The sequence below is a fragment of the Pan troglodytes genome, chromosome 19 (assembly GCF_028858775.2).
Source record: "Pan troglodytes isolate AG18354 chromosome 19, NHGRI_mPanTro3-v2.0_pri, whole genome shotgun sequence".
Lineage (NCBI taxonomy): Eukaryota > Metazoa > Chordata > Mammalia > Primates > Hominidae > Pan > Pan troglodytes.
Window position 1 is genome coordinate 34,471,203 of NC_072417.2, and position 27,681 is coordinate 34,498,883.

General features: G+C 46.5%; 1 protein-coding gene across 2 annotated transcripts in view; it reads left to right on the forward strand.

The window, feature by feature from the left end:
- ASIC2 (acid sensing ion channel subunit 2) overlaps window positions 1-27,681 on the forward strand; it is a 1,141,493-nt gene that overhangs the window by 1,024,809 nt on the left and 89,003 nt on the right. For both annotated transcript variants that reach the window (XM_063799639.1, XM_009432414.5), the window contains exon 2: window positions 17,793-17,943. In XM_063799639.1, coding sequence (XP_063655709.1) covers window positions 17,793-17,943 — 151 coding nt within the window. The remainder of the gene's footprint in view (window positions 1-17,792; window positions 17,944-27,681) is intronic.

Here is a 27,681-nt window from a genome sequence, read left to right on the forward strand (position 1 = left end):
ACCTGCACAAACCTTACCTGTATTGTTTTGGGAAATTTTTGTGCTGAACCCCTATTAACCTCAATAGAGAAGGCACCAGGTTCAAGAGGCTAAAGAAGACACCCAGAGCCCACAGATGAGACATGGGGTTTTACTAGGGGCTTACATACAGGAGAGAGTCCAGTGTGTGACAGGCTATACAGGAAAACTGCCTTACATACAGAAACAGCCCAGTGGCGGGAGGCTGGGCAACTGATCTGCCTTATGAATAGCCCAGTGGCCGCCGCTGTTCAGCCGCCCAGTGGCGGGCTGGGCAGGAAAACCACAACCGTTTGCAAACAGCATGCAGTTTACATAGCATTTTCACTTAATACCCTCCCACTAATGACCTCCACCTAACAACCTCCATCTAACCCAAAGCTCGGGTCCCCAATCCCCTGTATGGCCCATGTCCCACAGGACAGGACAGGGGCTCAGGTGTTCCTCATAGACAAGGAATGAGTCTCCAGGTTGGCCATTCCTGAATTCTCTAGCTCAGAACACACATTCAGATGCATCTGCCATACAGGGTCATCCTCAGGGCATGCTTAAGTTATTGTTCCCAGGTATGTTTACCCTACACAAAGGGATACACCTTTGTAACCCACACCATTATTATGACAGAATATGTGCATCTCCCAAGAAAGGTTATTGTTGGACACTTTAGTTGTTATTTTATTTCTCTATGTCCAACCCAAATCCTAGAACTATTCTCCATGGCAGTACAAGAAAGAATATGTCTATTCTTTTTTCCAAATGATATTCCTTCAAATATTTGCAGATAGCAGGCATGATTCTCTCTAAATCGGCTATTTTCTGTTCTAAATACCCCTAGTTCCTGCAGCCATTTCTTTTTTTGTTTTCAGAAGACAGAGAATTGACTGTCAACATTGATAGAAGGAGACCTGATTTCCTCTTTACCAAACCTCTTCCCAGCTACATCCCACTTGGGCCTTGAGGACAGGAAGGGGTTTGCTGTGAGGGGTGTTGCCCACCTGCCAAATTTTCTACTTTCTGGGATGCTGGCTCTATAGGGCAGGGCCACACGGGTGTACTCACTTTACATAGCCTCTGAACAGCTGAGCTGTGTCCAGATTTATCTTTCTTTATAAACCAAATTGCAGCATTATCTCTTTCATGCATTCTTTTTTAATTCAATCATTCAACAAATTTCTATTGAGTGCCTATGCTAAGCTAAGCTGTGTCTAGAGTACTTGGATAAATAAGAAACAGTCCCACTCTTTAGGGATGGAGCAAAGAGAGAAAAATATATGGATGTATTCACTTATTCAGCATTTGTTGCATACTCACTGTGTCCCTGGAATAAGGGCAGATACTGGAATTATGGAAGTATGGTGACTACTATGGCCACCTTTGAGAAACTAAGGCACTCATGCATTCACCGACTGTGAGTGTTGGTAGCTGACATTGCTTCACTCTGGAAATTCCAAGCCTGGGAATTGCCCTCTAAATTAGAGAGGCACCTCACCCACAGTTCCGTCCTTTCCCCAAGGTTACCCCAAATCCAGTGGGGATACAAATTCTGGCACCTTGCCTCAATCCAGGACAGCTCTGAAGGGCCACCCCCACTCCAAAACTCCTCTGTTACAACTACATGGAAATTCAACTTCTCCTGCCAACTTCCCTCCTGCATGGGTGTGATCGGTGGGTGTGGAGCCCAAGGACACTGCCCAGTAAACCTCTTGCATGCAAGTCTCCATCCCCATTCTGCTTCCCAGTGAGCCCAGGAAGTGAGCAAAAGCAAGATGGCCTAGAGCTTATAGTCTAGTGTGGAGAGACAAGCATCAATCAGCTGAACACACAAATATGCAGCAATTGGGGCTTGAAGGAAAAGTATGTGGTACCAAGAAAAGGGCTCCCTTCATCAGACTTGACCTTGGTTTGGAAGAGCCAGCTGAGATTTGAAGTTCAGGTAGGAGTGAGCAGACTGTCCAGTGTGACAGGATGGAGGGGAGCACAGGGTGCTGGCAAAGCCCCAGGAGGGCATGTCAGCCATTCCGAGCAGGGGGTAGGTTGTCAGGGAAGGCTTTCTGGAGGAAGTATTCCCTAGCTGGAGTATGAAGTATGAGTAAGAGTTAACTCAATGAAGGCAGGGACATGTTCTGAGCATAGATGTCAGCATGTCTGAAAGCACAGAGTTATGAAGTAGGATGGTGTCTTTGGAGAAAGGCAGGGCTGGGCAGAGCTGACTCATGTAGTGCAGGAGAGAAGAGGCTAGAAGGAATTGGGTGGGGCCCAGGTCTTGTGATTTCTCAACAATATGCCAGCCCAAAACCAAGAAGTTTGCAGCCTTGCAGAGGTTTAAGCAGGGGCGTTTGCTTTTGAAAAACATCTCCCTGACTGCCATGTGGAAAATGAATGGAGGAGGAAGGGAGTGGGGTGGGAGACTCTGTAGGAGGCTGTGGCAGTTAACCAGGTAAGAGATGAGCAGCTCACTCGGTTGCAGGCTGAAGGTAGGCAGGACTGAGAGGAGGAAACTAACTAGAGCGACATTTTCAAAACAGAACCAAGACTTAAACCTGTAGAGAGCCACAACGCTGTCTCCCTCAATTCTCTGGCTTTGAGAAAAAGAGTTGTGAAACTTCAGTTGAATTTGGGGGTAGAGCAAAGACTCATATCATTAATTGGCAGCACCACCAGACCACCCTGAAGAGTCTCAAGGCGTCCCTCTGCCATGTCTAGGACGGAATTGGTACTCAAGAGGTTTCACATGCTGGTTTGCACTTCGTCTAATTTATATTCAGGCACACTGGAACATGCTCAAGTGCAAATCTTAGGTATTGTTCCATTGCTGAGAAATATTTTTTCTTGCTGTCCCCTATTCTGCATCCTGGGAGGCAGAGTTCCCAGGGCTTCTTAATCAGACAGACCAGGGTCGAGATCCCACGTCTGCCCCTGACTTGCTGCATGACGTTGAGAGAGTTGTTTAGCCTCTCATGGATTCTGCCACTGCTTCTCTAGCAACAAGAGTAATGGTAGGGATGCTGCGAGGTTCGCCTGACATGTGGCATAAGTCTCAATTATCCTTCTGGAAAAGATTTGCAGCAGTCTTGCTCTGTCACCAGGCTGGAGTGCAGTGGTGCAATCTTGGCTCACGGCAACCTCCATCTCCCCGGTTCAAGCGATTCTCCTGCCTCAGCCTCCTAAGTAGCTGGGACTACTGGTGCACGCCACCACATCCAGCTAATTTTTTGTATTTTTAGTGGAGATGGGATCTCGCCATCTTGTCCAGGCTGGTCTTGAACTCCTGACCCTAAGTGATCTCCCCACCTCAGCCTCCCAAAGTGCTGGGATTATAGGCGTGAGCCATGCCTGGCTAGAACTGACATTTGATCCTTCAGACAACCCCTCAGAACTCATGGTCTCCCTGGCAACTCTGTGAGGCAGGTGTGGCCAGGCCATTTGACACATGAAAAAGTAGAGTCACAGAGACCAAAGTGGAGGAGACTGGACTTCGTTTCCATGTAACCCTGAGAAGGATTATTATCCACATTCTTCAGATGAGGAAACAGGTCAGAGAAAACAAGTAACTGACCCAAGGTCACATGACTCAGGCCCCATAGAACTGGGCTTCACACTTGGATCCATCTCAGTAAAAAAGCCTGTGCTCTTTCTCTCTTCCTGCTTGCACTTCACGAGTCCGTGATGCCTCTGCAAGTAACTCACCTTCCCTGAACCCCAATTTCCTCATCTGTAAATGGGACAATAGTGTCTATTTTGCGAGTTTGTTGTGAGAACAAGTTGTCACTCCCTTTCATCACATCTGTCTCTCCTCCTGTTTTCATCTGACTTTGTCCTGAGCAGGAGCTGGACTAAGACGCAAAATTTAAGGAGGTACCCACACTCAGGTTAATGCAAGTGCAACCCCCGAAATAATTGCTTCCTTAAATTTCATGCCCTAGGTCTTCATTTGCCCCATCCTAGTCCTGGTCCTGTTCCAGGGATCTAGAGGGGAGGTAGGGGTGTGAAGAGGACAGGAAAGATAGGCTGTAGGGTGAACTGATGTGAAAGCAGTAGCAGAAAACAGGCCCTTGAATGCCCACAGCTTGACAAGAACAATAGGCTGGAACAGGTGGACCTTGCTTTATGCAATTACGCTGAAGAGTTGCATTCTGTAAGTTAATGTGCATGAATCCATGATGATATTACAGCTGCTTTATCTCCCTGATGATCTTAAGCTGTTTTATCTTCATTTCTTATAGCTCATGAACTACCTGAGGGTGGTGTCCATGTCTTATTTATCTTTGTATTCCCAGGACCTAGCACGGTGTTTGACATGTAATAGTTGCTCATTAGATGTTGAATGAACTAAAAATGTTTTGTCTTTCATTGTGAAAGCCTCTAATCATCTTAGGTCCTTTGATATTTAGTTCATAATTCAAGGAACTGTGGCACAATGAAAACCACACTCCCCTGGGATTCTAGTCTCCCAGGATGAGATAGTAAGGCATGAGGATACTGAATAAATATTAGCCCAACTTAAAAAGCTAGTAAGTGGCAAAATCATGCTTTGATTCCAAAGCCTATGCTCTCTCTTCTATGGTATAGGGGCCAAGTCTAAGAAATCTTTGTCAAATATGCAAGATACCACCTCTGCCTCTGTCACTCATGAGTCCCTTCTACCCAAGCCCTCAAGTTGTGACCCTCATATTGCCCTGTGGCAAGGGTCCCCAACCCCCAGGCCACAGACTGTTACCAACCCAACTTGTTGGGAACTGGGCCACAGAGCAGGAGGTCAGCAGCGGGCAAGCCAGCCAAGCTTCATCTGTGTTTACAGCCACTCCCCATTGCTTGCATTACTGCCTGACTCAGCCTCCTCTCAGATCAGTAGCAGCAGTAGATTCTCACAGGAGCGTGAACCCTGTTGTGAACTGTGCATGTGAGGGATCTAGGTTGTGCCCCCCTTAAGAAAATCTAATACCTGATGATCTGTCACTGTCTCCCATCACCCCCAGATAGGACTGTCTAGTTGCAGGAAAACAAACTCAGGGCTCCCACTGATTCTACATTATGGTGAGTTATCTAATTATTTCTTTATATTTTAAAATGTAATAATAATAGAAATAAAGTGCACAACAAATGTCATGTGCTTAAATCATCCCGAAACCATCGCCCCCTTCTCCCCAGTCGGTGTAAAAATTGTCTCCCATGAAACCAGTCCCTGGTGCCAAAAAGGTTGGGGACCACTGCCCTCTGGCACCTGCTCAAACCCTCCCCCACTTTCAGGCATTGCTTTTTACTACAAAGACACTGGCACCACCAGTAGCACTCATATGCTTCTGGTGCAAAAATGGCAAATAGTGTTTATCTAACTTGCCAACTCCAAAGGACCCATAGTGGCAGCCAAAATTATTGAGCTGAAAACAATTGTGAGTCCCAGAGGGAAAGAGCATTGTGATCAATCAATTATGTCTGTTACAGATCTAGAAAGGAGAGTGGCATCATGCATGCTGTATATCTCCCAGCCAGGACCTAATTTCACATGTCAGGAAAGCAATCTGATTAAACTACAGAAAACTCTCTGCATTTGTGAATCTGTGATGGCTTTGAACATTCATAATGTAAGCTTTGCTACTAAAATTCCATGATACTCAATCTCCAAGACCAGCTGTGGGGAAAACTAGCAGACAATGACATTCTCCAAGCAGTTCCTGGAAAAGCTGAAATATGACTTTAATAAGAAAACATGAACTCAGTAAGAATGTGGTATGAGGATTTTAGTGCCATATGGGTCGTTACCTATTTGACCTTTTCTTGATCAGCTTTTAGAATCAGCCTGCCTTGGGATTGTTTTCTGCCCTGCCATTAATGGAAACATCTGCTTTTCTTCTGTAAACATCATAAACTATCATTTGGTTTCCACTGATGCATCGCTTTCAATGCAGCCCTGTAGAATAACGCAAAATTAACCAGGAACACAACACAACACACTTCTGATCCCCTCCTCTTCCTTCTCCCATTCCACACCTGCACGAAAGAAGGGATATTCCCAGCAGGTGTGTAATGAGGCAGGTGCAAGGAGTGACATGTGTCTGATCTCAGGGTTGGTCATCCAGGCATAAAGCACACTCACAGCACTAGGAATTAGCCCACCCAAGCCCATGGGATAGGAGCTGGGAAGGTGCGGGGAAAGCGAAGTTCACCTGAGCAGAAATAGCCAGTCAGAGTAATGCAGACTTTTGCAAGAATGCCCAAGAAACGTTCCAGAAGGGATCTGGGCACAGCCACAGGAAAACCAAGCAGGCAGGTATTCCCATAAATTCAGCATGCAGCAGTTAGAAGCAAGAATAGGGTTGTAATCACAAGATTAGGCAAGCAACTGTTTAAAAAAAAAAAGCTTTTAATGGCAACCACCATTCTACTATCTGAGTTCAATTTTTTTAGATTCCACATATATAAGTGAGATCATGTGGTATTTCTCTTTCTGTGCCTGGCGTATTTCACTTAGCATAATGTCTTATTTATCTAGATTTATCTATGTTGTTGCAAATGACAGAACTGCCTTCTTTTTAAAGGCTGAATAGTATTTCATTGCATATCTATACCACCTTTTAAAGTTCATGTACCCATTGATGGGTGCTCTGGTTGTTTCAGTATCTTGGCTATTGTAAATAGTGCTTCAAGGAAAGTGGGAGTGCAGACATCTCTTCAACATATTGATTTTAATTCCTTTAGCTATAAACCCAAAAGTGGGATTACTGGATCATATGGTAATTCTATTTTTGGTTTTTTGAGGACATGCCATACTGTTTTCTGAAATGAGTGTACTAATTTACATTCCCACCAACAGTGTACACATGTTCCCTTTTCTCTACATCTTCACCAATACTTGTTATCTTTCATCTTTTCGGTAATGGCCATTGTAACAGATGAGAGGTGATATCTCCTTGTGGCTTTAATTTGCATGTCTCTGATGATTTGTGATGTTGGGCATTTTTTATATATCTGTTGGTCATTTGTACTGCTGGTTACCAGAGGGTGGGGCAGTGCAGGGGGATGGACAGGGAATGGGGAGATGTTGATCAAAGGGTGCAAAGTTTCAGTTAGACAGGAGGAACGAGTCCTGGTATTCTGTTGCACAGCATGGTGACTATAGTTAATAAGAGTGTATATTTCAAATTTGCTAAAAGAGGGGATGTCAAATGTTCTCCATTTAGAATATTTAAACCACAAAGACATGATAAGTATGTGAGGTGGTAGAAATGTTAATTAGCCTGATTTGATCATTGCACAATGTATACATGTATTGAAACATCATGTTATACCTCATAAATGCGTCAATTAAAAAAAAACCAGAAAACATCAAATATTAAAAAGAAACTTCTAACAGGAACCATGAGCCCAGAAATCACATCCTATAGGAGCTCAGATATCAGAGTTCAGGTGCAGAATCCCTATTAATAATAACATTATTAGCTAGTTTTATCAAGTGAGTACCCTCTGCCAGGCACTTCAAATCCATCATGTCATGGGTGATCAGAACGTAGACTAAGATGTGCTCCCCCGAATGTGGCAGCCTCGGAGCCACATCCCAGAGTGTCTGGGCTGCTGTACCGTGAGCACCCCTGAATCCAGTCTGCTGTGCCTGGGAACTGGAACAGGCAGGGCTGCAGGAAGCATGCCAGTAGGGTTGGAAATAGGCAGTAGGGACAACAGAGATGGGAATGGGAGCAGACTGTGGATGGTTTGTGGCCACACATTCTCCCTCACTCTTTCCTGGGTTCTTGCCCTCCTAAAAGCAGGGAACTCCTCCTGGGTTCTGCTTCCTACATCTGGTGGCAGCCAAGTGGGTGCTCATCACAGTCAGCCTTGGCTCACTACAAATGTGCTTCCTCTTATTTAATCTACTTGTCTTGGCCGTATGCTCCTAGGTGTGGTCTGGTGATGTGTTGGCAGTGGGCAGATCAGAGAGCCAGCCTTGGGGAGATCTCTGAGGCTGACAGGTTCTCTTGGGGAGAATCAAATGCTAACTCCTCTCAGTCACTGCATCTCTGTCTTAATAATTATCCACTCTGTGGAAGCTAAGCTCCATTATTCATTGTGCACAGTGCCTGGCATGTAGTAGGTATGCAGCCAGCATAATCTGACTCCACGGTCAGTGTTCTTCTACAATTCTGCCCGCCTCTTAGTAGAGCCCATAGTTATCTACCTGAGGGTGTGAGGTTCCAGTGTGGAAGACAGCTGGAATGATGAGCAGATAGGCAGGGCTCAGCAGGTAGCCAGAAGCATGGACTGGCACCACTGGCCTTTCTGAAAGCATTAGCATGGCCCTGCTAAGACAAGGAGCCAGTCTAGGGGATCTGTCTCAACCTGCTAAATACCACTGCTGTCACCACCACTGTCCCTAGGGGAAATTTCACAACACTTCTCCATGCCCCCAAAACCACCATCCCCCCATCACTGCCCACCAGGCAGCTTCCTTCTGTGCACTCCCACAGTGCCTGGCACCACCCAGTACCTGTCTGCAGGCCACCCTCCCCACTGGGTGATTCCTAAAGGGTGGCTCATGTCTGTATCCCCAAGGCCTGATGTGGTTCCTGGAATACAAGAGGTGTTCTAGAGATGCTCACTAAGTAAATGAACAAGAGATCCACAGGCATGGTCCCGGATGGAACAACATCTGAGATTCAGCATCCACAGCCAAATAGCAACTCTCTTCCTCCCTAGCTCCTGCAGGGCTTATGCACGATCCAAGCCATAAGCAGGAATACTCCCTGCCTGGGCTGAGCCTTTTTGTTTTTCTACAGAGAACTTTCAGGCCCATTATACCCCTTTTGATCTTTACAACAGCTCCACTGGAAGGTATTCTTACCAGCATTGCTGAGATGCACGTTCAAGAACCAAAAAGATGAAGAACCGAAAAGATACCCAAATCAGTGGCAGAGCCAGGATTTGAAACCAGGGCTGCCTGGTTCCCAATTCCATATTCGCTTTCTTTCCTTCACCCAAACCTCCCATTAAGTGCCTTCTATACACCAGCTACCAGGCCAGGCCCTGGGAACACAGAGATGAAAATGACACAACCCCTACTATCTACAGGAGACAGACAGTAGAGACCTCAGAAGAAAGAGCAAGCAACCTGTCATTGTGTCCCATTTGAAATTTCCATCAAACCCAGAAATGCCTGTCAACCTTCTTCCCCCAACCAGCTGAGCTGTGGTCCAACATGAAAGGCTCTGGTTTCCCCACCTTCCACTTCATCATCTCAAGTCAGACCCAATTTGGGATTCTCAGATGAGTTGTCAGGAGGGATGCACCAGCAGAGGCCCAGCATCTTGAACACCTTTCCAGGTGAACGACTGCAGTGCCTTCAGCCTTCCCCTCTGCCTCTGTGTCGTCTGCCAGGAGAACACATTTGTCCACACAATTGAAGGAGAACACTAAGATTTGCCTGTTGTTCCCCTTCGTGTTGTTTTCCCAACCAACAGACAGATTTGCAGGCGCTTGATGCTCTTTTTCCTGCGTAGCATTCACACATCTTTTCCTGCACGGTCTGAAGCTCTCTGGACAGCTGCCCAGCAGAAAAGGCCCCGGCTGTGCTTCAGTCTTGGAAGCAGGAAACTAGAAGGCCTCTGCCAGTTAGTGAAAGCAGCACAGGAAATGTCACATTGCAGCAGATGGGCCCCAGGGCATGGAGAAGGGGGTCACATTACCATATCATACATTCAAATAATGCTAAACCTTATTCCAACAACCCCTACATAAGAAGGGAAAAATCAGGCAAACTACTCTTTAGCTGTAGGACCTTGGGCTAGATATGCAGCCTCTCAGAGCCTCAGTTTTCTCGCTGTAAGCTGGGAAGAATAACATCTACTTCCAAGGGCTTTGTGAGCCTTAACAGACGGAGTGTTCAAAGCAATCAGCACAGTGCCCACTCATGCTCCATGATTGCTTATCCTTCCCTTTCTCCCCAGAAAAAGTAGCCTCTAAGGAGAATGATATTAATGATGTCCTGAAAAACATGAGGCCTCCTGATTGGGAAGGGCAAAGGGGCTGCATTGCGGTCACATTCGCCTCATCTCCTTTATTTTCAGAAACAGCACCTGCCACATGGAGATGCTTACATGAGTGTTTATTGAAATCACTTTTTTAAACTCATTGTGAGAAAAAGCACAGCCATGCAGTACTTCTTAGAACATGATAGGTGGTCAAAAAATTCCTGTTTCAGGAACAGGTGAATGAGCAAGCAGGTTTTTTAATGAGATCCAGTCTTTACCTTCAAAGAGCTAACCATCTACAGCAGCTTCCTTGCTAATAAATCCCTCTGGCTTCATTTAATTGACAAGCTCCTTAATTGCAACTTCAGAAAACAAGAGGCAGGTTCATTTTGTTTACTGGAAGCCTGGTAACCCATTTGACAGACTTTCTCACTTCCCAATTGTGTGAAATGTATTTGAGGAGTTTGAAAGAGAAAAACAAAACAAACAAAACTAAATGGCTGGCTTTAACAAGCATATTATTTTGAAAACAGTCTAATGAGAAATTTCAGTAGCTCACTGAGAAGAAAGCGGAATTGACTCAGGGAAGAGAAAAAACAGCTAAGTTTTAGAGGCATTTTGGAGCAGTGCAATTTCATTTCCTTCAAGTGTAATAAGCAAGAAGAGATGAGAAACCCATCACCCAGAAGAAGCCCTAAAGGTCAGGATTAATGAATAGGTTAGAAGGTTTGATGCTTGCAGGACCAGCTGTGTGCTGGTAAGTGGATGTTTCAACAGTCCTTAAGGGGGCTTATACATAATTTATTTTCTTAAGTAGGTACACAGCGTAGAAATGTTGTTTGCACTATTAATTGGACCAGAAAACCGTGTCTTCATGGGTATTAGCTACTCCTAACTCCTCTCAGCAAGGGCTCCACTTTGCATTTCCCAAACTCTGTAAGGCGGAATACCCCAACAGATCACACCAAGCCCAGAGGCTGGCATCTAGGCTTGGCAGCAGCTGCCAATCTTACTCTTATGCCTGGATGCAATGCTCCAGGAAAAGGATCCTAGCCATTATTTCCAAGCCCTGGCATGTGCAAACAGAAGGCTTCGAGGAAGAGCAGAGGTTCAAGACATGAAGCCCAGGTCAGATCTCTACTCTCCCTCCGGATTAGCTGTGTGACCTGGGACAAGTCATTTCACCCCTCTGAACCTTAGACTCCCCAGGTGCAAAATAAGAAGTTTGGAGGCGAAGATTTTTGGTGTCTGGCACTTTGCTCGGGTTCCTCTGACTCTGAGGTGTGCCTCCCCCACTACCAGGTGGGAGAGCTCTAATGTCAGCAAAGCACCAGCCTCACTAGTCTGCCAGGAACAAAGTAGGCTGGGAGAGGGGTAAGGATATGAGCCGTGGCTATGAGGGATGGGGTCAGAGTATAGACTTTGGAATTAGGCCAAGAGTGATTTCGCCCTGGCTTCTCCAGCTCTGTGACCTGGCTCAGCCTCTCTGTGCCTCAGTTTCCTTATCTGTAAAATGGGGATGATAATATTATCTTCACAGGGCTGTTGCAAAAGTTAACGATAGCAGATATAAAGTGGCTAGCACTGAAGGCACTCCAGGGAGGGCAGCAAAGCCAGCCTGTGATTTCAGAGCTACTTGAAGAGTTACTGGAGGACCAATGAGACTCTCTCCTTATTCTACACTTTATTCTACGTTTCTCTGATTTAGAATGTGCCAACTTCAGATTGGTGGTAACCACTGTATCAATAGCTAGTTACAATTCAGCTGCTGGAACTCATATGTAGATTTTCAAAGTGGGCTGTGTGCATGGAAGCATCTCCCTTTCTACAGAACTCCTTGGCCCCCAGGAATCCCATTGGCTACCCTGGGCTTCCAGCAGCAGGCTTAACATTATCAGAGAATAGACAAGCAGGGGCATGTGGCTGTTTTCTTCCCCTCTAACTACTTTAAGATGAGCTTGGTATTGTGTGGACATAAGCAGAGAGCACAGGAACCCCCAAGCCCCCATTTTTCAATTAATCTCTGACCCCATCTTCATAACTTAAATAACTCATCTCTCTTCTGCCGAAAAGCAGACACATAGTACTTCCTTCGAGTATAGAAGTAAAGATGTCCATTATGTAACCTCCCAAACAAATCTACTACATGGCATGATTACCTTGCCCAGTTTGCAAAAGAGAACACTGGAATTGAGAATGACCACAGACTTGACTAGCTGTCAGTGAGCTGCCTTTAGCCTACTGTCCCTTCCTTTCAATGTCTCTGATGGGAAGGTCTCACCCATGAGTCTCAGCTCTGCTACCCCTTGGCACTGTGGCCTTAAGCAGCCTCAGATTCTCCATTTCTGGATGTGAATATAAAATGCCTCTACTTCCGGGTGGTTGGGACCATAATCAAGAATGAGGAGGGCCAGGTGCAGTGGCTTATGCCTGTAATCCCAGCACTTTGGGAGGCTGAGGCAGATGGATCCCTTGAGGTCAGGAGTTTGAGACCAGCCTGGCCAACATGGTGAAACCCTGTCTCTACCAAAAATACAAACATTAGGCGGGCATGGTGGTGCATGCCCGTAATCCCAGCTACTACTCAGGAGGCTCAGGCAAGAGAATCGCTCGACCCCAGGAGGCAGAGGTTGTAGTGAGCCGAGATCATGCCACTGAACTCCAGCCTGGGTGACAAAGTGAGACTCTCTCTCAAAAAAAAAGAAGAAGAAGAAGAAGAATGAGGAATGAGGTCAGGCACTGTGGCTCATGCCTGTAATCCCACTGCTTTAGGAAGCCAAGGTGGGATGATTGCTTGAGCCCAGGAGTTCGAGACCATCCTGGGCAACATAGTGAAACCCTCATCTCCACAAAGAAAATGTTTAAAATTAGCCGGACATGGTGGTGTGCACCTGTAGTCCTAGCTACTCAAGAGGCTGAGGTGAGAGGATTGCTTGAGCCCAGGAGTTTGAGATTACAGTGAGCTGTGATCGTGCCACTGCATTCCAGCCTGGGTGACAAAGCAAGGCCCTGTCTCAAAAAAAAAAAAATTATATAAAACTATGACTGTGCCAATCAGGGGTCAGCACAAAGTAGAGGCTAAGGAATTGTTAGTTTCCTTTCCTCCATCTTCAAAGGGCCATTGAGAAAGTTGAAGTTCTATGTATATGCAATCTCAATCTCTAAACAGTAACACACCGTGCAAGCATTAGGAATGAAAATGATAGTTGTGGGACTTATTTTTATCTCAGGAGCCCCCGTCCCCCACCATTCCTGGAGATCCAGGTTTGAAACATGCATCTTTCTTAATTCATAATTAATTCTTACAGACCAATCCAACTAAGTGCAATTCTAGACTCTCAGCAACCCGGCAAATCCAGCCCTGCCATCCACAGTGGGCCTGTCAGCACTTACCGGGAAAGCAGAGAAATGCCTGGCAGAATAGCAGGTCTGAAGAAGCAGTGAGCTCAACCTGACAGTCTGGACTTAAATAAATTATATTTTCTGGCTGGGGGCGATAAGGCGTAAATTTGAAGCGTGTGTTCTTACACGTCATGGTGCCCCAAAATGCAGAAAGAGCTGCATCTTGTTCCAAGTTTGTAGCAAAATTGTGCTGTGTGTAAATAGCTCTCTGGCTTTTGATGTTGAGCAGAGAGGAAAATAATCCTCTGAAAAAAGCCAGGCAGGAGCGGGAGGCTCAGCAGCCCAGGCGGAGAGACCAGCAAAGGCATGCAGCCAGGGAGCGGGCGCTTCGCTTTCCGTGAGCCTCTCCGCCAGCACCTAGGAAGGTAAACTGTCCCCAGTCATCTTAGTTCCTAAAAGGATTATTTCCTCTAATGCCTTCATGGAGATGCAAGCAAAAACGCTTAGGTCCAATTAGGTGGGAAGTGAGAAGGCTCCAGCAGAGAACAGGAGGGAAGGGGAGCTGGGCAAGATGTCAGCATGAGCTCCAGCCAGAACGAAGTGAGGCCAGCCAACACAGAAGGGCATTTCCTGGAGGTGCACAAGGAAATGTGTGGCAGCAGCACCTTGACTCTCATTCATTCATTCATTCACTCATTCATTCAATAAAACAGACACAGTTCCTGACCTCTCGAAGGTGACAGTCTGGTAAAAAACACATCCAACAAATAATCATGTAAATAACCACCCAGTTACACACTTTGATAGACACTATAATGGAAAAATATAAGGGGTGTGAGGTTGTAAAACAAGAAGTCCTGATGTGAATGAAGGCTGAGAGCCTGGAGAAGCCAAGCACCTCTCTGAGAAAGTGGCTTTCAAGCTGAGGCCTGATCAGGAGGAGTTGGCCAGGCAAAGCGCGCCAGAACATTCTAGGCAGAGAACACTCTAGGCATGCGGAAATGCCTGGCGGGGAAGAGCTTGCTGCACATCCTGGGGACTGAAGAGGCCAGTGTGTTTGAAGCCTGTGAGAGCAGGGAGAAAGTGTGTCAGGGGCTCAAACATACAGGGCCCCAGTGGGGACTGGGGGCTTCATCCTAAATGCAACAGGAAGTCACACAAGGATTTTAGGCCTCTGCTGGTGGTCTTGACTTGATAAAGAATTTAGCTGTCATAGATTGTCACTTGGCCACCTCTCTGATCTGGCTGCAGTCTCCCTCTGGCTCCCCACCCCTGCTACTCTGGTGACCGCCACCCTTGACCAAGCTCTAAGCTATGTCAGCTCACACCTGGCACGTTTGTGAACTTGCCCCAGCACACTGCCCCCAGAAGAAGGAGCAGGAAAGATTACATTGACACCAAGGGCAGCTGCAGGAGCTGCTACCTGGGCTAGGATGGGTACCAGCCCTAGCAAGGAGGCAGTCAAGAATGGGGAACAAGTCTCTACTCACTCCCACTATAAAGACCTCTCTGCTCCCTCTTTGACAGGGAAAGCTTTCAATTCATGAGGCTTCCATTCCCACTGTATCTGCTCAAAGCAGACACTCAGTCAATGATCAATTGAAGTTCAGAGATGGGGGGATCTTAGCACCCCGCTAGACCCTCCCCCTCTTTTTGTAAGTGGAAAAACTGAGAGAGGCTGGTATAAAGGAAGGAAAGGGTCCCAGCTGGACACTTTCTTGCTGTGTAACTTTTAGCAAGTCATTTCCTCTCTCCTGGGTCTCTGTTTCCTAATATGTAAAGTAAGGTGGATTAACAAGATGATCTCTAAGACCCTTTTCAATTCTTACACCTTGTCATCATCTTCAGTTGCCTAGGGAGGATCAACACCTTCACCAATGGCACTGGGCATGCTTTGGCAGGGCCAAGATCACAGCTGATTTCAGGAGTCCACACTACTCTCTAACCCCAGCCCAGTATTCTGAAGTTCAAGGACTAAGAGGTGAAGGAGTTGGAATTTGCAGTAATCTGATGCTAAGCTGAAATTTACTTTTGCTTGCAAATCCCTTCATACGGATAGGCAAATTAATATTATAAGCAATTTTGAAGAGACAGAGAGGATATTTAGAGTGTCTACAAAGAAAAGCTCTATTGGAGCACCCCAGAATTCATTCCAGGTGTGTTCAATGCCTTGCAATGGATGTGCTTATGAAATGCTCTTATCTGTTCATTACAGTGATCCCCAATAACACGTCTCCATGGGATAAGTTCATTTGCCAAGTTCAATTGCTATATGCAATAGTTATGAAAAAACTTGGTTCTTTGAAAAAGCATATTTGCTTTGGACTTTGCATTAATTCCAGCTGTTCTCCTCTGCCATGAAGCTGAAAGAGTAGGAATTGGCTGTCCTGAAATAGTGCAGCTGGCCAGGGACTCAGAGCTGTTTCGTATAGTGAGGAAAAACATAGATGTTTCACTACCCCTTCCTACAGGTCTTCAAGGCGAGCAGTAGAGCTTGTACTTTTTTGCAGTCCCCATAATCCTTGCACATAGTAGGAATATATGCATATGAATATTGATGGACTGATGAGAAAAGCAAGGCAGAAAGGAGCAGTATGTGGCTAGGAAGTGTCCCAATGACGAAAACCCTCACGTCCCTCCCAGGACAGCACAGCAGAAAGGGCACATGTGTTAGAATCAGACAGATGTAGATTTGAATCTCAGTTTTTCTGCTACTAGCTGTGTGACCTTAGGCAAGTCACTTAACCTCTCTGGGCCTTGGTTTCCTCCTCCGCACAATAGGTAAAGCAATAACTGCCAACGGTCACAGTTTTAAGAGTTAAATGAGATAACAGATAAGCATCTAGCACAGTTCCTGGCACAGGGTAGAAGCCCCTCTTCCTTTCTTCTAACTAGCCGTAAAGATTTACATAAGAAAGGCAGCCTGCAACAGTCACCTCTGTTATTTACTTGCCTGTGCACTGAAAGCTGGGAAGCCAAAGAGCCTCCCTGTGGCCTCCATGCTGTAGGATGGGACAGTGCAGTGGAGCATGCTCAGGAAAGTGGCCCAGACCCAAATCTCTGTGGCTGCAGGAATCCAATACAGTCAGCCTGGCTCTCTTCCAGCCAGTTTTGCCAGATGTAATTTGGCTTCAGCTCGAGGTTTGAAAGCAGTTATATAATCATCATAACCCGTAGCATTTGTAGAAAGCTTTTGCAGTTTTAAAGCACTTTTGCATGCATTACCTCATTTGATCCTCTCAATAACCTTGAGAGGTAGCAAAGCCAAAGACCAGAACCCCTATTTTATAGATGGAGACATTGAGGCTGCGAGGTTTTATTTGGTTCACTTAAAGTCACACTACTAAGAAGTGGCGATGTCAAAACTTGGACAAAGATCTCTGCATTCCTTTCCCTGGGCTTTTTCTACACCATCACGGGGCCTCTTTGTAATCATACTTTCATCAAGCAAAAGTTGACTGAGCCCTGTTGTGTGCCAGCAATGTACTAAGCTTGAGTAAGCAGACGTAGTCACTGAGACCCTGGAGTCTACCTTCCAGTGGTTGCTGCTGGACTCAGGCGGGAAGCAGCACAGTGAAAGGCAGGAGGAATAGGTGGAGGGCATTGCAAAAGACTGGGTGTGGCAGGTCTGAATTCTAGCCTAAAGAGCGTAGGGATCTCTGATGGGTTTTCAGCACAGGATTAATGTGATAGGGTTTGCATTCCAGAGTGACTCACAGTTACCTTAGAGGATGGGCTGGAGAAGGTCATCTGGAATCCTGAAGTCCAGCTAGGAAACCAGAGTGATGCAGTCAAAAAACGCTTGGGTCCTAAATTTCAGCAGTAAGGAAGACAAAAGGCTAAATTCAGGACAGATGTAGAGAGGTTATTGATAGGCTCTGCTGCCTGGTTGGTCCTCGGGGTAAGGAGTGGGCAGCAACTCTGAGGGCCTGACTTGAACCCCTTGGCAGATGGCGATGCTGTTCCCTGGGACAGAAGTGCAAGAGAATTGTCCAATGGGGTAGGGAAGCTAAGGAAGATCAGTTCCCTCTGGACAAGCTGAGTGCCCAGGGTCTGCTTGAAGCACACCTCAAAGGTATGCTTATAAGACAATGAGTGAAACTAGTGTGTCTGGAGGCCAGAAGAGAGCCCAGGGCTGGAGGTGTGGACTGAAGGGTCAGGAGTTTACAGATGACATTTAATGCCTGGAAGTGAACAGGACCTCCCAGAGGTAGTGCTCAGAGGAAGAAGAAACAAGATCCTACTGCAACAAACCCCAAAGGGCATCCAGATTTGCTCTTTGATGCCAAAATTTCACTTGGTACAAGTCAGGCCCACAGCCAGGATGAAAAACCACTGGTTCCTGAGAGGGGTGATGGTGACGGGCTGTGGGGACTCTGACCTGCTATCAGATTTCTGGGGTCTCGCCAATCTCTGGACCCCCGTCTGAAGTTACCCATGTGCTTCTCTCTCTCTCTCTCTTCTCTCCTTCAGGTGTTTACAAAATATGGGAAGTGTTACATGTTTAACTCAGGCGAGGATGGCAAACCTCTGCTCACCACGGTCAAGGGGGGGACAGGCAACGGGCTGGAGATCATGCTGGACATTCAGCAGGATGAGTACCTGCCCATCTGGGGAGAGACAGGTGAGCTGGGCACAGGGACCGGGCATTGGGTGATGGTGGAGGGTTGCAGGCCTGACTCTGAAAGGCTGGTGAGCTGTCTTGGCCCACCCTGTGAGGGACTGCTCTCCAGCAAGGGGTTTGTGACATGCTGCTAAATCATAAAGATGTCCCTGGCTTGGGCTGGGATGCCCTGGGTTTCCTCACATTTTACTATGTGAGAGAGTGACAGAGGATGGGAATACTGGAGAGGTAAGGTAGGTAGGGGGAAGGAAGGCATGCGGGAAGGTTTGAAGTAACAGGTGTGGTTGGTCAGGTGAGTGGCTTGATTTCAGGAGAGGCGGAAAGGATGGATCAGCCTCTTTCTCTCTCAGTCATCCTGAATATCCCGACCCAATTAGAAGATCTGAAAGGAAAGCAGGCTGCCGCCCACTGGGGGAAGCTGGAGGGGCTGGGAAGTGTTGGAATACCAAAGGATGTGGGTTCAGGGACCTGGCACCGTGCCTGTGCCTGTGTAAGCCCCTGGGAGACCCATGTGTATAGACCCTAAAGCTTATTTCATGCATTCATTTATTCATGTATTTCTTCAGCAAACTATTCGTGAACCATGTATACTATCTCAGGCTTTGCACCCAAGTAAGGACATTATGGTGAAAAAGATCAAGTCCTTGATCACGGCCCAGAGGAAGAGACACAATCACAGGGGACAGGGTCAGGGAAAGCACCAAGGGTATTTGAGCAGGGTCTTGAGATGGTCTTGGATCATCCAGATGGGCCTGATGTAATCACAGAAGTCTTCATAAGAGGGGCTCAGGAAGGTCAGACAGAAGAGAAGGCAGTGTGATGACGGAGGCAAAGACTGGAGTGATACAGCCACAAGCCAAGGAGTGATGGTAGCCTCTAGAATTTCACCAGGAAGAGAAGGTAAAGAGGTGCCCAAGACTGGGAACCATGGATTTAAGGGGGACCCAAAGTAAGATTAATGCTGCGTTCAGGGCATAACAGGAAGGACTGCAGAGGTGGGTCAAGAGAGGAGTGTGGGGAGCAGCCTGAAGGGGAGTGGGAGGGGAGGGAAGATTCCAGCAGGAGGGAGGCCCTGGGCCCTCAGGTTGGGGCTGAGGAAAGGGTGGAGCCCCAGTAGCCCAGCCCCTACCTGTTGCCACCCCTGTGCCTTGAGTCCATCGACTCTGGACTCTAGAGTCTGGCACTCACCAAACCCAGGCTTATCAGGCTGCTGAGACAGCGAGGGCTTCCACCCCAGGAGGACTGACTGCAAACTCCAGGATCTCTTCCACCACCCCTCTCTCACGAACACCCCATTGCAGGGACGGGAGTGTGGCCATTTACCTCCCATCACAGCCAGTCCTCTGCTCCTCCAACTGAAAGATAAAATGGCCACACACATGTCACTGCGCCAGTGCCATCTGGAAGCTCACCTCAGGCACCAGGGCACCCCGAGCCCCATCAGCCACTCTCTGAGGAGACACTTTGTTGATCCTGTGTACTTTTCTCAACTCAATGCCCTTCCAGATGCAGAGGGACGAAGGTTTGTGTCCGTTCTGATCTCTGGCATCCCTGAGGGCTGGTGGACAGGGCATCCTGAGGCCAACCAGGCCCTGGGACCGTGGGGGCCTGTAGACAACCTGGAGTCCAGAGGGTGGAGTCTTGGTCCCCAAAGAGAGGCCCTTCTTGCAGACACCAGAACATGTATGATTAATCTAATCTGTGTGGTAGAAGAGAGAAATAAGGAAATAAAATGAGTCATGGAGACCCCACACTCAAAGCCTAAACAGAAGTTAGTTATGTCCCTCCATGACAATGGTAGGTTTCCTAGCCTGTTATCTTGATTCAGGAGCAAAAGCACATGTACACACACACACACACACAGACACACACATCCACTCTCAGTATCAGACCCCCATCACAGACATCCTCACACAGCACAGTTCCCTGTGGGATATGGCCTTGGTCTGAGCACTGGCTGCAGACTACAAGGCTACCCAAAAAGTCTGTGTTCTGCCTCAAAGCCACACATGGTCAGAGCAGGAAAGAACCTCTGAGGTCATCTCTTCCAGGCCAACCTTCTCCTTCCCCTGAGGCCTGGCTTGAAGTAATGATGTCTTTGAAGTCATGCAGTGAGTTCATAGCTGAACCAAGACTGTTCTGACCCAAGTTTTGGACCCTCAGTCAACCTGACTGGATGATGAGCTATACCAATTCGGAGAAAATTCATAATCTTGATTAAGGACTTGTCACATGCTAACACTGTGCAGATCATCATCAGGGGTGCAGGAGGCATGAGGAAAGACCCCATCTTTCAGGATCTTGTTATCTCACTCGGGGTGCCAGATGTGCACACACTTTCTGCAAGAGAACTCCAGTCTCATTGCTGCTGAGAGTTTGAGTCATCCCAGGGAGATGGACCAGTACACTCACTTAGACGATTTCCTTTGAGACTGGGGAGTTGGGGAAGCAGGCTGTATGAAGAACGGGTTTAAAGCAGGGGCAGGGGATGGATGGGGCAGAAGAAACAGGTTAGAGAAAAATCTGATCAGTGCTGTCCTATAGACCCTTCTGGGCTGATGAAAATGTTGTCTGTCTGCTCTGTCCAATACATTAGTCACTAACCCCTTGTGGCAATCAAGTATTTGCAAGGTGGCTAGGAGAATGAGGAATTGAACTTTTTAATAATTTCAATAGATTTTTGGGGAACAGGTGGTGTTTGCTTAACATGAATAAGTTCTTTAGTGGTGATTTCTGAGATTTTATTGCACCCATCACCCAAGCAGTGTACACTGTACCCAATGTGTAGTCTTTTATCCTCACCCCACACCCACCCTTTTCCCCAAATCCCCAAAGTCCATTGTATCATCCTTATGTCTTTGCAGAGGAATTGAATTTTTAATACAGTTTCATTTTTATTCATTTAAATTAGCTAGCTGCAGGGGGCTAGTGGCTACCATATTGGAGAGCAGTTAGTGTATTTGAAAACAGCTTCTGACAACTCTGGTTGACTTCATGGATTTTGGCTTTTGCAGCCACCTCCCATATTCCTCGGGTCATACTATTCCATATTCCTGGCAATCCCCTCACCATGACCTTGAGTGTCAGGCAGAACTCCTTGTCCCCATTTTCCAGAAAAGGAGGCTGAGGTTTTGTCACTTCCCCAGACCCCCCAGCCAGACCCTTGAATTCCTGCATTAGGGCTCCCTCCATCGTACCTTTCTTCAGGCTGAGAAGGCCCTGAGCAATGTGCTGCCTCTTGCAGATGCTGGTCACCTCAAAGCTGCTTATTTCCTAGGCCAGTGGGAGGTGAGTCCCATGCGGGTGAGAGAGAAGCCAGCACATCTGTTGAAGGATGGGAGGTGGGTTCTGGCAGGTGAGAGATGCTTGTCTGTAAAGCCACCTGAGGAGGCGCAGACACACGTGGCTGCTTGGTCATTGATCCCGAGGATGATGGACACAGCCAGGCCTATCCCTGCCACAGTCCTCAGGAGGCAGCCTTCCTGCCCTGACGAACCATGCGGCCCCACAGATGCCATCTCCCTTCCTTAACATTCCCACCTCTCAATCCCCAGAGGAAGGAGGCCAGGCCCAGGAGTCCAGGAGATATTTGGGTGGTGATGGAGAGGAAAGGAACTGAAATGTGCCCGTGGCAGTTTGATGTGTGCCCAGGCAGTTTAATGATGGAGGCAGTGTAGGAAGACAGAGAAAATGGCATGACCAGGTCAAGCAGACCCAAGACCCCATCCCAGCTCTTCCTTTCCTAACTGTGTGACTCAGGCCAAGTGAATGAGCCTCTGTTTCCTCGTTTGTAAAATAGAGACAAATAAAACCCACTGGCTTTACAGGAGGGCTGAAGGGCTCAAACAAGAGTTCTCTGCAAACTGTAAGCAATGAGAGGGTGATCATGCCCACCAGCAGGTGGGAAGATGGTCAAAAAAAACACTCCAGAAGCAGAGATTATTCCAAATATCCCACACCTGAGACAGAGCTCTGCAGCACCTCAACATCTGGAACTCCCATTCTGCTCAAAGCAGAGCCTCTGGAACACTTTTGCCTTGCCTTGTGGATGGCTCCACTTCTCAGGAATGTCAGGAAGCAGGGAGGGAACCACTCTTCTGGGGATAATTCTAACTAACAGGAAGGACCTTTTGGGGAGGTGGTGATGGTGTTGACCACCATCAACACAGAGGACACCAAGGAGTAAGTTAACAAAAGACACCCTCTTTGGGTAGACCCAGCACTATGGGCTCATGGTTAGTGAGTAGACAGTGACTCTATGAAAATTATCAAAAATGTCCCTTCCTCCAGGCTGACAATGCCCCACACCAAGGTGTTCCCCTTGGTCATGCATCTTCATGTGGGGCACTGTGGTAATATGCCATTTTAAAGGAAGAGGTTCAGTTGCATGTGGTCCTAGAGAGTATGCCCCAAAATGAGCCCTATGGAACATCAAGAGTTTGGGATATAACATGTTTTATGAACAAAAAGGATTCAGGGCCCAAAAAGAATTTAGGGAATTCTGGTTAAAAAATATTAAACACATTTATTCATTGCAGGAATTCTTTAATATAATACATCATGAATCTCCAAGATAGGAATAGCCAAGGCAGCATTTATTTCCCAAATGACTTTGACCACAGAAACCTTCGTTTTCATGGAAAAGCTCACAGAATATAGTTTTGAAAAAGCTGTCCTAGACTGTAGAAGTGCAGATTTCATGGCCAGGGTTTTCCAACGGAAATTAAATTGAAGGCAGAAGGGGAGGTTGTTAAAAATGAAATTCTGTGTACATACCTCTAAGTAACTTCAAAGATAAAAGGAATAGGCGGTGGGTTATCTAGGTTGCACATGAGAAACCTGAATCAAACAAGCTTAGGCATAAAAGAAATTATATTGTTCTCAGAATCCAAGGCAAGCTTCGACAACCAGCCAGCAGGAGGGGCAGGGATACAGCGTCAGGAATGAGTGGAACCCAAGGCTCCTAAATCCTCAGATCTCTCACTCCTCCTCCCTCTGAATTCTTTTCATTCTGTCACTAGAAACAGGCTTATTTTTCCCACACACATATTTTTTCACACATGGCTGCTAACAGAGCCTGAGTTTTATATTTTACAGATCCTGCCCCCAGCAAAAGACTGTTTTGACTCTCACAGACGTCCTGTTTAGGGGGAAAAAAAAATACAGGGAAGGGAATCATTGGCTCAGCTCCAGTCAGGTGCCCGCCCCTGGACCAATCAGCAGTGGGCAGGGGAATTAGTTCACCTGAGACCCTGTAATAGTCCTAAAGAAGTTGGGCCGATGGCGGTTGCGGAAGGCGCTCCCAAGAGAACTGCTAGACAGACAGCCCTGTGGAAGGCCACACTGAGTGAGTGGGGGTGAGGGTGAGAATTAAGGGTGGGTTACGTCTGAGGAAACCGGAATCCGTGTACAGGGAGTTTTCTAACAAATTCTAAAAGGGTTCGAGTGTCAGAAAGACCACAAATAGGGACCTCCCTTTCTCATCTCCTTCTATCCTTCATGCACTCCAATGAAAAACACTTTTTTATCAAATACAATCTGCCCTGATTTCCCCAAATCCTAGTGTTAATTAGTGTTAACATGATAATATGTCAAGTATGCTTTTGAGCAAAGGAATTATTTTTTAAAGCTATGCTGCTCTAGGGGTAAAGATTTGGACCCCATTATCCCTCCAGCTTCCTTAGCTCCTACTGCCTTCCCCTCACCTTGTTAACCTGGCTCTAGTCACACAGGCTTCCCTGCTGCTTCTTGAATATTCCAGGAACACCCTCACTTTGGGGCATCTGCATTTGCTATTAACTGCTATGAGAATTCTCCTTGCTCACATATCCACATGACTCACCACCTCCCTGCATCAACTCTTCGCTCAGATATTACCTTCTCAATGAGGTCTCCCCTGACTACCCTGTTTAAAATTGCCACCCTCACCCCTACTCTTCATCCCTCATCTTTGAATGCTTTGCTGCTTAGAAATTTCTTCCACCAGATACTCTAAATCGTCTCTCTCAAGTTCAAAGTTCCACAGATCTCTAGGGTGGGGACAAAATACCACCAGTCTCTTTGCTAAAGCCTAGCAAGAGTGACCTTTGCTCCAGCTTTCAACAAGTTCCTCATCTCCATCTGAGACCACCTCAGCCTGGACTTCATTGTCCATGTCACTGTCAGCATTTTGGTCAAAGCCATTCGACAAGTCTCTAGGAATTTCCAAACTTCCCCCATCTTCCTGTCTTCTGAGCCCTTCAAGTCTCTAGAAAGTTCCATACTTTCCCACATTTTTGTGTCTTCTTCTGAGCCCTCCAAACTTGTCCAACTGCTGCCTGTTACCCAGTTCCAAAGTGTTTTCCACATTTTCAAGTATCTTCATAGCAATATCCCACTTTACTGGTACCTATTTACTGTATTGGTCCATTTTCATACTGCTATGAAGAAATAACCAAGACTGGGTAATTTATAAATAAAAAGAAGGTTAACGGACTCACAGTTCCACATAGCTGGAGAGGCCTCACAATCATGGCAGAAGGTGAAGGAGGAGCAAAGGCACATCTTACATGGCAGCAGGCAAGAGAGTGTGTGCAGGGGAACTCCCCTTCATGAAACCGTCAGATCTCATGAGACTTATTCACTATCACAACAACAGCACAGTAAAACCTACCCCCATGATTCAGTTGCCTCCCACTGGGTCCCTTCCTTGACACATGGGGATTATGGGAGCTACAGTTCAATATGAGATTTGGGTGGGGACAAAGCCAAACTATATCACCTTCATTTCCTTATTTGTTTTTTATTGTCTGCCCCTTCCACTAAACACAAGTCCCAGGAAGTCACAGACCTTGGACTGTCTGGCTCCAGATGTATATCAGGACACTACATATTTGTTGAGAGGAAACACAATGCTGAAATTGTGTACACTGCCAGGGCCAGGGTGAGGGAGAAGCCCGCATTAGTGAGTAGCTACTCTGTGCCATGAACCTTCCCAATCACTTGCTAACAAGGTATTATAATCCTCATTGTAGGATGAGGACACAGAGCCCAGAGAGGCTGTAAGCTTCCCAAGGGTACATACCTAGTTAAGCAGTTGAACCAAGCTTAAAACCCACATCCACACCCAAAAGGGATGCTCCCTCCACTAAATTCCTTTAATGTTCACAATGTGGTCATAAAAGCCCTGCCATGAAAATAGCACAGGGAAAGAGGTTTAGGCAGCATCTCTGAAGAGAGAATGGCATATAATGATAGGTCTGCTGCCATCCTCCTTGTCTATTTTTTCCTCTTTTCTTCTTCAGGAGCAGAGTCATTATACTGAATGAAAGCTTTAGCGCAGTCCCACGTAGAAAACAGACAAAAGCAACATGGCTCTGATCCCACTGGAGATGGAAACCCCCGTTTGCTTTCTCCCTTGGTCCCTGTGACCAACCCTGAGGCACCACTGAGGATGCCCTGTTTGAAAACCACTGGATGGGAGGCAGATGTCATTGGGATTAGAAGTGCTGGTTGGTTCCATGGCTGTGTCCATCCCAGAGACCAACTCGAAGCATCCCTCTCCCTTTTCCTGGGGTGGTGAAAGAAGCTCATGACCTTTCTGCAGCACACCAGAACTGCAGGGAAGCTGACATTCTAGGCTTCTGATTAAACATGGTAGGTTGAACATATGTGTTTATGGGAGGCCCCCTTCCTAGACCCCACCTAAATGGCAATCGAAGGGCTTTTTTAATATATGTAAGTATAAACCCATAGGACAAAGAGGATGGGAGAAAAGACAACCGTAAATAGATGCCAGCCAATTTTTGGAAGATGTAAAGTAGATGGACGAGTGGCAATCGACTTGGCAGAGTACACGAGGCTGAGAACTGAGGGCCTGCACTGAGGAAGCCAGCAAAGGCCAATAGACATCATCTGAGAACCCCCAGACAGGATCGGGAATTAGAGGCATAAGATACTGCTGAAGACAGGTTTGAGAGGTGGAGGTAAAACTAGGAGGAAGAGTTAAAAGTCTACAAAAGGAACCATTAGGCCCCCCACACATCCTCCCATGGCCAGAAGCAGCCATACAAATATCCCTCTTACAGACTCGGGACTTGGGGAGATCAGGCACAGCTGAGGGCATGGGTGAGGTGCTATGCAGAAAAACAGGGAGGTGAGGGAAATTCTACTTCCTGAGTAGTGGGACCCTCAGCCAGACTAATTTACCCCACCCACACCTGAGCAGAAGTTTGAGGGGATCCCTTCCTGGAGACTGACAAGCTCAAGATAAAAGATCCACAGATAATGACAGTCAGGAAGCCTTAAAAGGCCTAGTTAGGTCACCCTAGAATGAAGTCCCTTGAGGAGTGCCGCCTCAACACAAGGAAGCCTTTAAGGACCTTTTACCCCTGAATGAGCCACCAAAGAGCCAAGCATTTGAGGGGACCCACTAAAAGGCAATGAACACAAATCAAACCAAAAAGAAACATTGAGGAAATAGACACATTGGCTAACAGCACAAGATATAGAGCCAGGCTGCTTGGGTTCAAATCCCAGCTGTAACACCATCTGTGTGACCTGTGTTACCTCTAAAATGAAAATAATAATATTATCTACATTTATAGGGTTGTTGGGAGGATTGAAGTGCGTTAATATTTATGAAGTGCTTAGAAAAGTGCCTGGATAATATTAGACACCATATAAGCCTTTTGATAAATAAAAAATAAATGAAGGAAGCAGGAGAAAACATCAAAACACGTTAATTAAAATTCTCAAGAGAGATAAGAGATGATACTGCATCCATAACCACAAGCATAGGATGCTATTAAAAAGGAAATTTCAGAGAAGAATAAATTAAATTTAAAATATGTGGCCGGGTGCTGTGGCTCAGGCCTGTAATACCAGCACTTTGGGAGGTCAAGGCGGGCGGATCACGAGGTCAGGAGATCAAGACCATCCTGGCGAACATGGTGAAATCCTGTCTCTACTGAAAATACAAAAAATTAGCCGGGCGTGGTGGTGGGCGCCTGTAGCCCCCAGCTACTCGGGAGGCTGAGGCAGGAGAATGGCGTGAACCTGGAAGGCGGAGCTTGCAGTGAGCCGAGATCATGCCATTGCACTCCAGCCTGGGCGACAGAGCGAGACTCCATCTCAAATAAATAAATAAATAAACAAACAAACAAATAAATTTAAAATATGATTGCAAACTTTTTTTAATCCATAGAAGGATTGGAACTGAGGACATCTCCCGAAAAGGTTAAACAAAAAGACAAACAGGTAGAAAGTGAGAGAAAAATAAGAAAATCAGAGGGTCCATCCAGGAAGCTATTCTAGAACATCCTATTTCTAGGAGTTTTAGAGTAATAAAACCAAGAGAATGGAGAAGAGGACATTGTCAAAGGACTAATATAACAAAAATGCTCAACTGAACTACATGATTGTCCAGATGGAAAAAGCTCACCAACTCCTATCTGCAATAGCGTCAAAAACAAAAAACCAGACCAAGACACATCCTGGTGAAATTCAGGCTAACAGAAATAAAGAAAAAAATCTTTAAAGTTTCCGGAGAGAAAAATAGTCACATACCTGGGGTCCGGAATGAGAACAACCTAGGACTTCTCAACAGAAGCAGCCAAAGCAAAGTGACAATGGCAAAATGCTTTCCAGTTTCTGGAGGGGGACGCTTTCTTTTCTAAATAGAATTCTATATCCAGCAAACTACAAATGAAGTGTGAGAGTAGAATTTGGTTTCCCAAAAAATGTAGACTTTTTCAGGAA